The sequence below is a fragment of the Muscardinus avellanarius genome, assembly GCF_963383645.1.
Source record: "Muscardinus avellanarius genome assembly, chromosome: 9".
In the NCBI taxonomy this organism is placed as follows: domain Eukaryota; kingdom Metazoa; phylum Chordata; class Mammalia; order Rodentia; family Gliridae; genus Muscardinus; species Muscardinus avellanarius.
Window position 1 is genome coordinate 66660409 of NC_137795.1, and position 12821 is coordinate 66673229.

The 12821-nt window shown below is 38.5% G+C and overlaps 1 protein-coding gene across 1 annotated transcript; it reads right to left on the reverse strand.

Annotated features, from left to right (window-relative positions):
• Positions 1–257: 257 nt before the first annotated feature.
• Positions 258–11317, reverse strand: PDK4 (pyruvate dehydrogenase kinase 4; the record flags this gene model as incomplete). Its single annotated transcript, XM_080701483.1, has 11 exons — positions 258–401; positions 1463–1576; positions 1876–1986; positions 2186–2284; positions 4215–4291; positions 6570–6647; positions 7394–7480; positions 7647–7831; positions 8642–8713; positions 10114–10255; positions 11188–11317. The coding sequence occupies 11 exons, from the start codon at positions 11315–11317 to the stop codon at positions 258–260; spliced, it is 1239 nt and encodes a 412-aa protein (XP_080557609.1).
• Between the last annotated feature and the right edge of the window lie 1504 nt (positions 11318–12821).

Below are 12821 nucleotides of genomic sequence, written 5' to 3' on the forward strand. Positions count from 1 at the left end.
AGCAGGTTTATTTCTTCTGCAGGATTTGGAATACACTCACAAGTCATTCTACCTTAAGAAACAAGTTGCTGGCCATATGTTAGCTTCTGTTGTCCTGCCCTTTGTGCTCCTGGGTGGCAGAGAGGAGCTCTATCCTCATTGGATGTTTTTGTTGCTGTGGCTTGTTTTTGCAGAAACAAGAGTCACACACAAACATTCAAGAAGCAGCACTGCCATAGACCCACTTTGATCCCGTAAGGTGTCCTGAGCATCCCTCTTCACACAGCCACCTTTTCCTTTCCCAGCTTCTTTGGCTCCCTGCTTGGGATACACCAGTCGTCTGCCTCAGAACTCATCTGATAATGTTTGAAGGCTGACTTGTTAAAGACAGGGAGTTTTTCTACAGACTCAGAAGACAATGCCTGTAAGAAGAGTGGGAAAAACATCAGACTGAAGAAATAAGGCATGGCATAATGAAGTGACATTCAAAATACATTCAGAGGCATTTATTATTCAAGTCGATTTAGGAATTATTTAGTTGATTTAAAAATAAGAGCATACCAATGGCCACAGTGTGCTGGGCACTTCATAAAATTAAACTAGAATATAAATATCATTTCCACCCAATAGGGGTTGAAATAATACATATGCAATTATAAATTGGGAAATAGATTTTGTGTTTAATATTTATGTATCCTTTGTGTTGTTCTTTCCATGGAAAAACTTTTGCATCTGTGATAGAATGAGCATCCTAATCTGATGCTATAAATTTACTAAAAGGCTCTTTCCCAATAATTTGAAGACTTTGGCCCATTTCATATGTAAACACCTTAACTATTTCATCAAGTCAAAGGCCATTTGGCATTTAATTCCAATGCAAAAAAAGGAAACCAAGATGTTTAATGTTTTAGCTGCAATTGTCTGTAAATATATTTTCAGTTGAAATAGTAGGCAAATGATTAAAAGAATAGAGACAGTGATCATAGAAAATAAGCTGAGGCTTATTCAGAAATAGATAAACAGAAACCAAGTTTGAAGGTTCAAACAGGAAATGCCTAGGATCCCCTGACAGCTTGTGAGTGCTCAGTTTTCCTTTCCTTGGATTTCTAATATGCTCAGCTTAAGGTCCCGAGTGTCTTGATTTCTGTTGTTTTCTAGGCTAGAACATTATTAGCATATGTTTTCCACAAGTAAAACAAAAGCTAGTCTTCAGGATGCCAGGAAGGGGTCTCTTAAATTCACAGGAGCATGTTCTCACTCTGAAACACTGGTAGTCTGCTTTTTTGAAAAGCATGGCTCAATTTTCTCTTTGGTAAGTTACCATATTAAATAATATGTATGCACACATCTGAACAGAAAATAGAATGACTTGTGATCATTATTAACTTAGTTTGGGGAATATACCCTGGACCATAGAATTCTGGACTGTTAAAAAGAAGCAATAATTTTAGAGAGATTATTTTCTGTTGAGTTTAAAGGGTACCTTTAAGTAGATGATGGCATCTGTTCCATATCCAGACAAAGAGTAGAGATTCAGATCTCCTTGAAAGTACTTGGCATAGAGACGAGAGATTGGCAAGCCGTAACCAAAACCAGCCTAGAGGTGGAAGGTCAGTTATTAGTGAAGTGGATGTGGTCATTGAAATATGAAATATAGGAAGGCATTATGATCCTCACTGATACTAATACCCTAAAACCTAGACAAGTATCTTCTGCTTCCAACCAGAGACCCCTTTGTAGAATTGCTTCACCATCCTTAGCATGATTTATCACTCTCATATTCCTCATGCCTAACTTAACTACATTAATTAACTTGCCTAAATATTTCCTGGTTATTCTAGTTCTGCTTTTAGAACAGGGTGGCTGGGGTGAACTTAGTCGTCAAATTGGTCTTACCAGAGGAGCGTTCCTGGAGTTATCCATCACAGGCTTTGGTGCAGTGGAGTACATGTAACTGAAGAGGCGGTCAGTAATCCTCAGGGGGACGCCACCACCTCGGTCAGAAATCTTAAACAAGCAAACAAATAGGTCATCAGACCGATGTATTAAAACGATGCACACATGTCTATAAAAATTTCTTTCTTTCATTTAAAAGTCACCTGGTATACATGACTTTGATTAATTTCCCAAAGCAGGTATTCTTATTATTATTGACCCTTTTCAATTCAATCAAGAGAGAACCAGAAGAGAAACAGAGAAGGGATACCTTAATTGTAAGGTCTTCTTTTCCCAAGACCACGATCACCTCAATGGGTGTAAGGGATGGCCAATTTTCCTGGTGTTCAACTGTGGCCCTCATTGCGTTCTAAAGAAAACATAACCATAAGAAATTCAATGGCAGAAGGACAAGAGACAATAAATAGCTGTTTTTTATGTTTAAAATAAAAACTCAGAGGGTAATTCAAAGTTTCTATTTTTTTAATTTGGTAAAACAGCTCTGTAAATAGCCATTTATGAATGTGTCATGCAGGATGTATAATGAAAAATATTCATTTACCATGTAATATAGCTCCTGGGAGCAATGTCTAATGGAAAAACAATTCTGCTGGCTGTCAAGTGCTTATTTGTAAGCTTAATTTAAATGTAGAAATTGGTTTTTATAGTCCATTTCCTGGCTCTCCCTTTTCTGTCTTTCCATTACATTTTATATCTAAGCACCAAAGACTATTATATAACAAATGAAAAGTGAATCATTGAACCAATTTATTGGCTTTTATAAAATTTGTTGGTAAAAAGGTTGTTACTGTTTAAAAGGACAGTCAATAATTCTAAATTAAGTTTCAATTTGCATTTGATTATCATCTTAACTTTTACCAGTGAAAGCAAAATAACTATCAGTTGGATCATTCAATTTAAAAATAATCCAAATCAACAAAAAAGTATCTTTCATCTGTTAGCACAGAACAAACTAAAACAAGTTTGCAGCCACTGGCTGGATGTCCTACAGAAAAAGTGCTGGGCTATTTAATCCATTTTTGTCTCTACTAATTTTCTGTATATTATCTTTTTTCTGTTTTATTGTGTAAGATTAAGTTATGGTCATTAGCTGAAGTGAAGTGAAATGGATCAGATGTTTATAGATCAATCAGTACCTCATTGTGGTAATATTAGAATAAGTGAGGAGATAGTAAATTCTAAGGCAGATTTCACTTATTTTTAAGGCTTCCTCTTCTCCAGTTCAGGAGACACTTGGGAGGTATCAGAAAGCTTCAGATGTTTCTACTGTTGTTGTTTTTTTTGTTGTTGTTTAGTTTTGTTTAAGTTCAGAGTTTGTTTGCTCTTAAAACTCATGAAAAGATTGGTTTTTAGCATCTGGTTATCACAGATTTAGAAATACCAGAATCCTCTGGGAGTTTGTTGGAAATGCAAATTCTCAGACCCATAGAATCCAAATGTCTAAAGGCAGAGCCCAAGCCTGTGCAATTATTTTTTTGTACTGAGGATTGAACCTACAGGGATTCTATTTTTGAGTTACATCCCCATTTTTTTTTAAGCAAGGTCTTGCTAGGTTGCTGAGGAGCTCGCTAAGTTGCCAAAGCTTGTATTGCGTCTGTGATTCTCCTGTCTCATTTCTCAGGCATGCACTACCATACCTGGAAAACCTCCATTAACAAGCTCTCCCTGTGATGGTAGAGCACACTAAAGTTTGGGAAGTGTCAGCAGCATCATGAGTAGGCTTACTGGAAATTCAGTATCAGGTCCCATCCAGACTTGCTGAATCAAATTTCTCATTTTTAACAAAGTGCCCAGGTGATTAATATGCACTTTAAAGTATATGACTAAAGGGACTGACTGTTCTCTAAGTGTATTCTAGACTCAAAATGTGGCCATGCTATATCAGGTAACTCTGAATTGGAGTCTCTGAGTTTGAAGCTGGAGCCTATGGGGGTAGAGTTTACAAGGCCCTCGTTCACTGAAGCATTCGCCCCATGGCCTCTCTTAATAAGCACATAACTGGCTAATGCTTTGTTGGACACTTGGACCAACAATGGGAACATCTTGACGCTGAAGTACTGAGAGATCATATCATACTGTACATTCTCAAACACGTGTTGATACTACAGCAAACTGCATGCACTTTTGCCAAAGTGCTTCTTCCTACTAGTCATAGCACAGAAGTATTCTTGGAATAGGATGGTGAGGCCCCTGATTAGTGGGGAATGATAAAGGAAATGAGATATAACTAGTGGACTATTCTTAAAGACGAACATCACGATCATTGCGGGGTATCATACCTTGAAAAGTTCAAAAAGCATATGATGAAGATGAGAAGGGACATACACGATGTTGATTGGTTGGCCAGGAAATTTTCCTAGGAAAGTTAAATTCATTTAGAATCAGGGAACAAATATTTTTCTTGAATGTACTTCTATATCAATTTGGTTGCTATTTTGGATTTAAACAGGGTTAAATCCCACGATTTTCCCCACCTGAAAATCGTGCCCAGGAACTTTCCAACTTAAACAATAAACACCTTATTTTCAAAATAGAACACTGTTCCAGTTGCTACTTAGTGCTCTATGATTACTTTTTTCATTTTTCTATAAATGCATAAAGTTGGATGAAGTGTGAAACAATGCTACTGTATATTAGATTACATGGGCTGTTTGTTTCCATTTTCAACATGTTTGTACTGGACAATATCAGAGTTAAAATTATAGGCATTTTAAGATAGAAGAAGGAAATAACTGGGCTTATACTATTACATTTAAGTTAACGCTAGGTATAATTTTCATATTTTTTATGCATGGCGAAATAACACATCTGATTTTTCTATTTCCCTAAACATTAAATGTTGCATGCTGAATATGCTTAAACTTCACCAAAAGGCAAAAAAGAGAAACAAATGAACAAACAAACAAACAAAAAACCCTCATGATACTGTTTGAAAAGAAAAATAAAAGAGTTATTCTTTAGTGTCCCAGGCCTTGGCAAAGTTTGAATTGAAAAACACACGGTCTGGCACAATTCCTTCTTTATTTTACCAGACAGTTCAAGCAGGTTACCTACACGTATTGTGCAACGAAGCTACTTGTGCTTAGAGAGTTTTCAATCCTTATTTGTACTCCCACCTTTAGTTTAGCATTCACTTATATCTGCATGTCCCCCAATTTATGAGTTAGGCTACTCTTAACTTGAGCAACTTGAATTTAACTTTTGCTACTAACAAAAGTTTTCCTATATAAATATTATTTGGAAAAGATGTTTACTTTGAACAGAAATGAGGCTATTCCAATTTAAGCACACTGCGCCTTGCTTTGAAGATACAACTATCTTCTAGACCAGAACAGGAAAGGGTGAAAATAGTGCTTTGCATTCACCTATAATCACTTCAATCCATGTGAGAAGATCTCTTGTCAACACCCTAGAGCTTTTGAAGTTTGTTCTGCCTCCAAACAGTGGTATACACTTAAAGTATTTTTCTTATTTTGGTAAAAACATTTAACATGAGATATACACTCTTAACAAATTTGCAAGCATACAATACAGTTTTACTAACTGCGGATACTGTGCTATACAGCAGGTCTCTAGAACCTATTCATTTTATGTAACTGAAACTGTGTGTGTGTGTGTGTGTGTGTGTGTGTGTGTGTGTGTGCGCGCGCGCGCGCTCGCGCACGTATAAGTGTGTTACTGGAGATTGAACTCAGGGGCGTTCTACCTCACCAGCTCTACTTTTTATTCTTTTTTTTTTTGTGTGTGTGTGTGTGTAGTACTGGGGTTCCTGGAAGCCCTTCTCCTTCCGGTCTATACTCCCAGACCTATTTTATATTTTTAAATTTGGAAACAGGGTCTCTTAAGCCAGCGAGGCTGGCTTCGAACCAGCGCAATCCTCCTGTCTCTGCCTCCCAACCGCGGGAATTACAAGCGTGTGCCACCACGCCCCATGTTACTTTTTATTCTTTATATTGAAATAGGGTCTCACTAAGTTGCAGAGGGCCTTAGTAGCTGAGGCTGCCTCAAACCTGAGTCCTCCTGTCTCAACCTCCCAGTACTGGGATTCCAAGTGTGCGCCATCAAGTCTTGCTGAAACTTTAGAGCTATTGACTAGCAAGTACCCACGTCTCCTTCCTCCATCCCAGCCTCTGGTATCTAGTAATCTACTCTCTGCTTCTGAGAGTATGACTATCCTGGATATGTCAAATAAGTGGAATCCTGCAGCATTATCTTTTTGTAAGTAGCTTATTTCTTACAATGAAATTTTAAATATTTTTGTTTTCAGGTCTAATGAATAACCTCTTTGGGGGTGTCTCCACTGCTAAGTGGTTCTGGTCTCTTTATCCTTCATACTCAAATAGTGAGCAATCTTCTCCATCTAAGATAATGGAACCTAGATGTTACTTTAAATCCCAAATTATTTGTTCAATTCATTCTTTATAAATCATTATTAGCAACTTAATATGCAAAATTTGAGCTTACAGGATGAGGTGGTTAAAAAGAAACTTGACTTCAAAAATATCTACAAATTTTAGGCAAGTTCAGAAGAGAAAAAAATGAACATGAATGTTGCCTTATATTTACAAAAAGTAATTATACTGGAAGAATAATGAGTTTTCCATTAGTTAAAATATATTTTATTTAGAGCTTACCATTCACTTGTGTGAGCTTTAATTCTGGAGATGTTAAATAATACTGATCACAGAGCAACTTTGAACTCTCAAAGGCATCTGGAATAAAAAGATTTTTCAGAACAATGAAATGAGATTATACCAAGGACACTTGTCAAGTGAACATCAGTGTGTACAGTATTCTTAATCTAAACTATTCACAAGAGTAAAGCTTTATGTGTATGAAAAATGTCTTTCTAATATATTATTAATGAATAATATTTTATTGAAGTTGTAGCTATAGTAATAAGAATATATGCACTTCAGAGATCAAATATAATATATAAGAATGTGACATATTAGCCACTTATGTTTAAATTTTTAATAATATTATAAATGAATGTTTATACTCCTGACTCTCAAAAGCAAATGATCTTGGGGGCAGTATTTTCAAAACTGTAAAAAAAAAAAACACTGCGAACATAAATTCACTCACAGAGTCACCTTGATTATAAATATGTCAATCACAAAGGAAGAGAAACTATAGATGAGCAAATAAGGTGGCCTAATGGGGGGTAATGAGAGAAGGGAAGAGGGAAATTCCTAATGTACTTGATGTACATTCACAAATATATCAGTCAGTCACTAAGCCAAACATGAGAAGGAGGGAGGGGAGGGACTGGGGTGGGAATTGGGGAAGGGCTAAATGAGTGATGTGTGCATGTGTGCCTCTACCATCTTGTACCTCATTAAGATGCATGGCTACAATGCACTGATAAAATAAATAAGTAAATAAAAATAAATAAATATGTCAATCATTCATTATACATTTCCAATAATGGAAATGCAAAAAATCTAGAAATTACCTTGGACCACTGCCACAACATCACAAGTTGGATCAATGCTTCCAATGTGGCTTGGATTTCCTGTCTTTGAGTCACTGAATAGAAGAACTGTTGAAAAAATAAAACCAAAAACATGTCATCTTAAAAGTCAGGATAATTATTAGACCTGGCACTGAGGGACGACACTGTGACCTACTACTGTGTGGACCTTGGAGCAATAGCGTGGTTTCTATTCTACATGTCTGTGTGTCACCATCATGATAGGTTCACTTACTGTGCTGGTTCATCAGCATCCGAGTAGAAATACGGTTCATGTAAAATCGATCCAAAAAGTACTGAAGATTTTGATTGGTGACTGGGTCAACCATACAGGAATCTTTATACTCTATGATTCCTTGAGCCATCGTTGGAACGACATTATGGTGTCTGTTTCGAACTTTGGTGAGTGCATCTACAAAGCTAAGCCATAAGATTTATAGTTAGTGAAAACTGAGTTTCATCTCCTTATCTTTCTTAGACTACTTCAAAGAAGTCTACAACTCTTTACATGGTACTTGTCTAAATCTAAACAAATCAAATGATAAGATGTTAGGGCAAAGCTTTATTAGGGATCCCATATAGATTATTTCACTACAGTAGAGAATATAGTTTCAAAAACAGGTGTATTTTGTTTCCAGGCTATATATAAAACTACTGACTCTATGGTACATTTATTACAGTGTTCATTAAGCCTTCTCCTTAAAAAGTACTATAATTGAGGATTATTTTGGAATTCCATTGTGAAAAAAATACCCTCAAAATTTCTTGTCAGGTTTAGAAAGGATTCTTATTTAGGTAGGTAGAAGCTTTCAGTTACTCTGAAAGCCTGTAATTTCAACAATGACAGTGAAATGTATTTAAATTATGCAGTATTAAGCTCTCTTACATATATAATCATTGTAATAAATTTATAATAAAAATATAATAAAAATACAAATGTTTGGTGGGGGACCCTTACATTCTTTCATCCTCAGCATTAATTTTCAATGCTGGATAGCTTCACTTCTAAAAGCCCAACCAGCCAAAATTTGTCACCTGGTAGTAATTTGTTATTCAGAATTGGAATTCCTTGAATTTAGGCCTAAAAATTCTAAAGCATGTGTCTGAATATGCCAAAGTTTTTTTTTTCTTTTTATTGGTGCATTGTAGTCATTCATCTTAATGGAGTACAAGATGGTAAAGGCATACATGCACACATCACTCAATTGGCCAAAATTTTGTAGATCTTACTCTGACAAAACTTTCTGGTCGTCTGCGCTTTTCTCATGGAATTCCACCAACTCCATCAGGCTCTGTATGTACCTGAAAACCAAGAAAATTTTGTTTTAAAATTAGTAGTCAGATGCAAATGACTGAAAATAAGCACCTCCTATTTTACACAATTATTTGAAAAGAGAAGGTAAGCCTTATGCTTAAAATTAAAACTTTCAGAAAAATATTTTAAAAATAGTATGCTTCAAATATGAGTGGCTACAACTTTTAACCCTCAACTTTCTAACTTAAAGTTCAACTTACAATGGTTTTCTAACTCTTTCAGGTTGGTATTCAGTTTCCTGACTATTTTGTTTGACAAATGTTTTCATATCCTATAGTAAAGACGCTTAGAAACAACTTTTTAGAGGGTTTCTTTTTTTGTCTTTCTTGGAACCGGGTATCGAACCCAGAGCGCCACACCTGCAAAGCAGGCGCTTTGCCACTGAGCTACATCCTGGCCCCTAGAAACAACTTTTAAAAAATGTGCTTCTTTTCATCTTTCTAATAATGCATTTGTAGAAGAGTAGAAGTCTCATATGCAGAAATAAATACAATAGGGTTTTCAGGCTGTAATTGTTTTATGGGTATGTGATACATTTATTTCTTGACTCAATGAGTAAAATGCGGTTTGGTCAGAGGACTGGGGTGAGATTCTGCTTCAAGTCTGCACAGTGTCTCTGTCTTGTCTCTGTTCTTCAAATCTGTGCTCTTTTGGGTTACCTACCTTCTCTACGCATCAGTATTCTTATTCATGAGATGCTACTATAATCACTGATGCTTACTGAGTGCTGATGGTGATCGTATAACTACTGATAGCTTCTTAGTCTCAGTGGTTATGTTAAGATGCTATTATAAGCACTGATAACTTACTGACTGCTGGCTGAGTGCTAAATGCTGTTCTAACTTTTAAAAACCGATGATCTCATTTAATTTTGCTTGAATGGCTCTTTGAGGCATACACTTTATTCTCCTTAACAACATAAGGGGGAACTGAGGCACAGAGGGTTTAAAACACTTCTCAAGGGTTCCCACAAATAGGGACTGACAGAAGCAGGATTTGAAACCAGAGCTCACTCTGTTAGTCACAGTTAAGTAATAAGTATTAGACCCTCCCTAAATAGCAGTCAGCTGAACCAGTTTCTAGAGATAGTATTTCTTTTGCAACATCAAATTCTGTCTTTTATTACGTAAAGTACAAAATTAAAATTACATGTGTCAATTATTTTTAAACTTCTTCCAGAAGTCAAAACTATATTGTAAGGGAACTACATTTTCAGGATAAAAGTCTCCACTTATGGCTTTGATGGTTTAAAGTAATAAACATTATTTTAGCTTTCAAAAGTATTAACTGTTCAGATAACTTGTTTTCCAGTTTGGTCATTGATATAAGAAACCATACTCAGGTAACCATTTTTAAACTTAAGACTTCAAAATGGTTCATCACATACCAGCTTTTAACCAACTGCACTGAAGAGGTATTTACTAGTCGGTCAGGGAGAATGTCGATCTCCTTCAGGATATTGGCCAGCCTCACAGGCAATTCTTGTCGCAAAAATGAAAAAGAAGTTCTTTCACATGCATTGTCAGAACCTATAATAAAATATAATCATTTAGTGTTTAGAAAAACATCTAAATGATAACTTTGAAAATCAGTGCCAAATATTGAACACACATATATTACAAACTTAAATTTCACTCTCAGTTGGGTTACTGTTGACAGATAAGTCAGGGCCAGGATGTATTTGACCTTTTCTTTCTTTTCTTAAAATGGCCAATTTAGGAGACTATTGTTTTTATCTATTTGAAAAGGATTCCCTCCCAAGAAGTAAGAACATTCCACTGAGTGCAGGAGTCCGCAGACACCCCCTTGCCAGGAACATAACCTCCTTTATTTAGCCTAGACCTGAAATGGCAATGCGTTCGGAAGGAGGAGGTGGAGTGGGAGTTGTTTCCAAACTAGCAATAAACAGCATCACATTTAAACCCTTGAACTTTTCATTCTAATATTACTGCAGCAAGTGTGTAATTATTTTCAGCAATCATAGAAATATATGGGAAAGTATCATGGTGAAAAGACAAAGTTTGTTAGGAGTGCAGAGAGATGTACTGTGTGGAGGAGTACAAAGGGCTCAGAAGTAAAAATCTATTAATTCGAGGCTTCTTTATAATATTAGAAATCGCCTCCAAGAAGTACTATGCCCTAAAGGAGGAAAGTTTTCAGTTCTTTGTTAGTTACTTGGTTACAGAAGGCGAAACGCACTTTGACTCATAGATCAGGGGAGACAGAAGAGGAAAGACAAGCTCAAACTGCCCAGCAGGAGCGGAGGGTTGAAGTTGGTCTTGGCCTGTAGGCACAAACTGTCAGAAAGTGGAGAAATCTGGGAAGAGTTAAGTAGTGTAAGCGTTGAGGCTCCAAGCTCAGAAGCAAAGTGGACCTCAGTTGCTTTGGGCTGAAAGTTATGGCAACCCCCACCCCCACGCCAGCCCTAGCGCCACCGCCGGAGCCCTGTGTCCCCTCTTACCGAAGTCCAGCAGCTGCTTCATGGACAGTGGGGAAGGGCTGTAGCGCGAGAAAAGCTCGACCTCTCGGGGCACCAGGCCGGCGCTGCTCAGTGAGCTGGCGCTGCGCACCAAGAAGCGGGCCGCCTTCATCTTGACGCCCACCGCTCCTAGCAGGGCCCGGGCTGGCTTGAGAGGCAAAAGCCCTGGGGAGCAGAACTTGGGTCGGTGGAAGGGGCGCTGGGCGTCCGGGCAGGGAACCTCGAGTGCGCTGGCGGGCTGCGGTTTGGGGGATGCTGGAGGGTAGAGCCGGGCAGAGTCGGAGGTGCGGTGGCTCGAAATTCGCGTCTTTCCACGTCTGGTGGCTTTTTATGTATCTTCCTGCCCTCTTCTTCGCTCCCCGCCGGGAGGAGTCAGCGGGACTTGGAGATGTGGTCTGAACTTGGGGCCACACCAATCAGCTCAGAGGAAGAACTTTGGGCCCCGCCCCCTGGCCCGTCCCCGCAGTGTCCGGACACGGTGAGCACCCAGCGCCCGGGCACTGCTTGCTGCTCAGCGCTGCGAGGGGCAGAGGACGGGAAGGAAGCCAGGGACCAGGAAGCTGAAGCTGACAGCTGTGGCAACGTGGGTTCCCTATCAGCCTCTTGGGACCCGGCCCAGGTCCCGTGGGCTAGGGGCCGGCCCAGACTTGTCCTTGTTTACAACTCCGAGGCTGTCTCAATGTCACGCATTCCTGACCAGAAACTGTTTCCAAGAATCAGGGCTCCGGAAGCTCATTGGTTCTTGCTCAGAGCGGGACTTTTACAGTAGCCAATCATCTGCGTACAAAAGTATGGCCTTTCCTGTCATTGGCTAGCGAAAGAAATGAACAACCTGGAGTTTTCCCAGCGTTTCTCCACCAGCAAACAGCGCACCGCAGGGACTAGAAGTTCCTCTTGCTTTGACTTCAGGAGCTGCCTAAATGCATTTACTTTCTTCCTGTGGTGAAAAAGACCACCTATTCGTTTCTCCCCAGTAGCTCTTTTCCCATGAGATTTATCTCAATTAATTAAAAGCAAAGTGAAAAGGGGACCATTTTGTCAGTTTGACTCACCTTTGTTTTCTCCCAGTAGAGAATCTATTCATTTTGTCCCCCTCTATGGAATGCTTTTTTTTTTTTTTTGCAACCAAATCTTTGCGTCAGGAATTTTATTTTACCCTCAAAAGGTCCCCACACACTGTCAGGTCCAAGAGGTCTTCTGTAATCTCTCCCCTCCTTCTTTCAAAGACGGCCTTTGTCACTCAAGTAATTGCCACACAGAGTAGTAATTTAGGTTAGTATATTATTCCTTCCTGATGGTCCTTCCCTAAGAGAGTTCAGAGTAGGGGCTGTGTTTGATGCATCTTTGTGATTCATAACGTGCTATGTCACTACTCAAAAATTGTTACATTAGTGACAGTGATTAAAACCCATTACTCTTTCATAAAACTCTCACTTGAACCACCCTCCCCTCTCCTTACTCTCCAAAGGGATTAGGGAATGAAGCCACAGTGTTTGGGGAAGCTGGCATTCCCCAAACCAAGCCTCTGGTTGGTTGAAATGGAATGGAAAGGGAACTAATGAGGTGTTAAATGATGGTTTGCTATTTAAAAAATTCCCTTTGGCATCCTGCTGTTG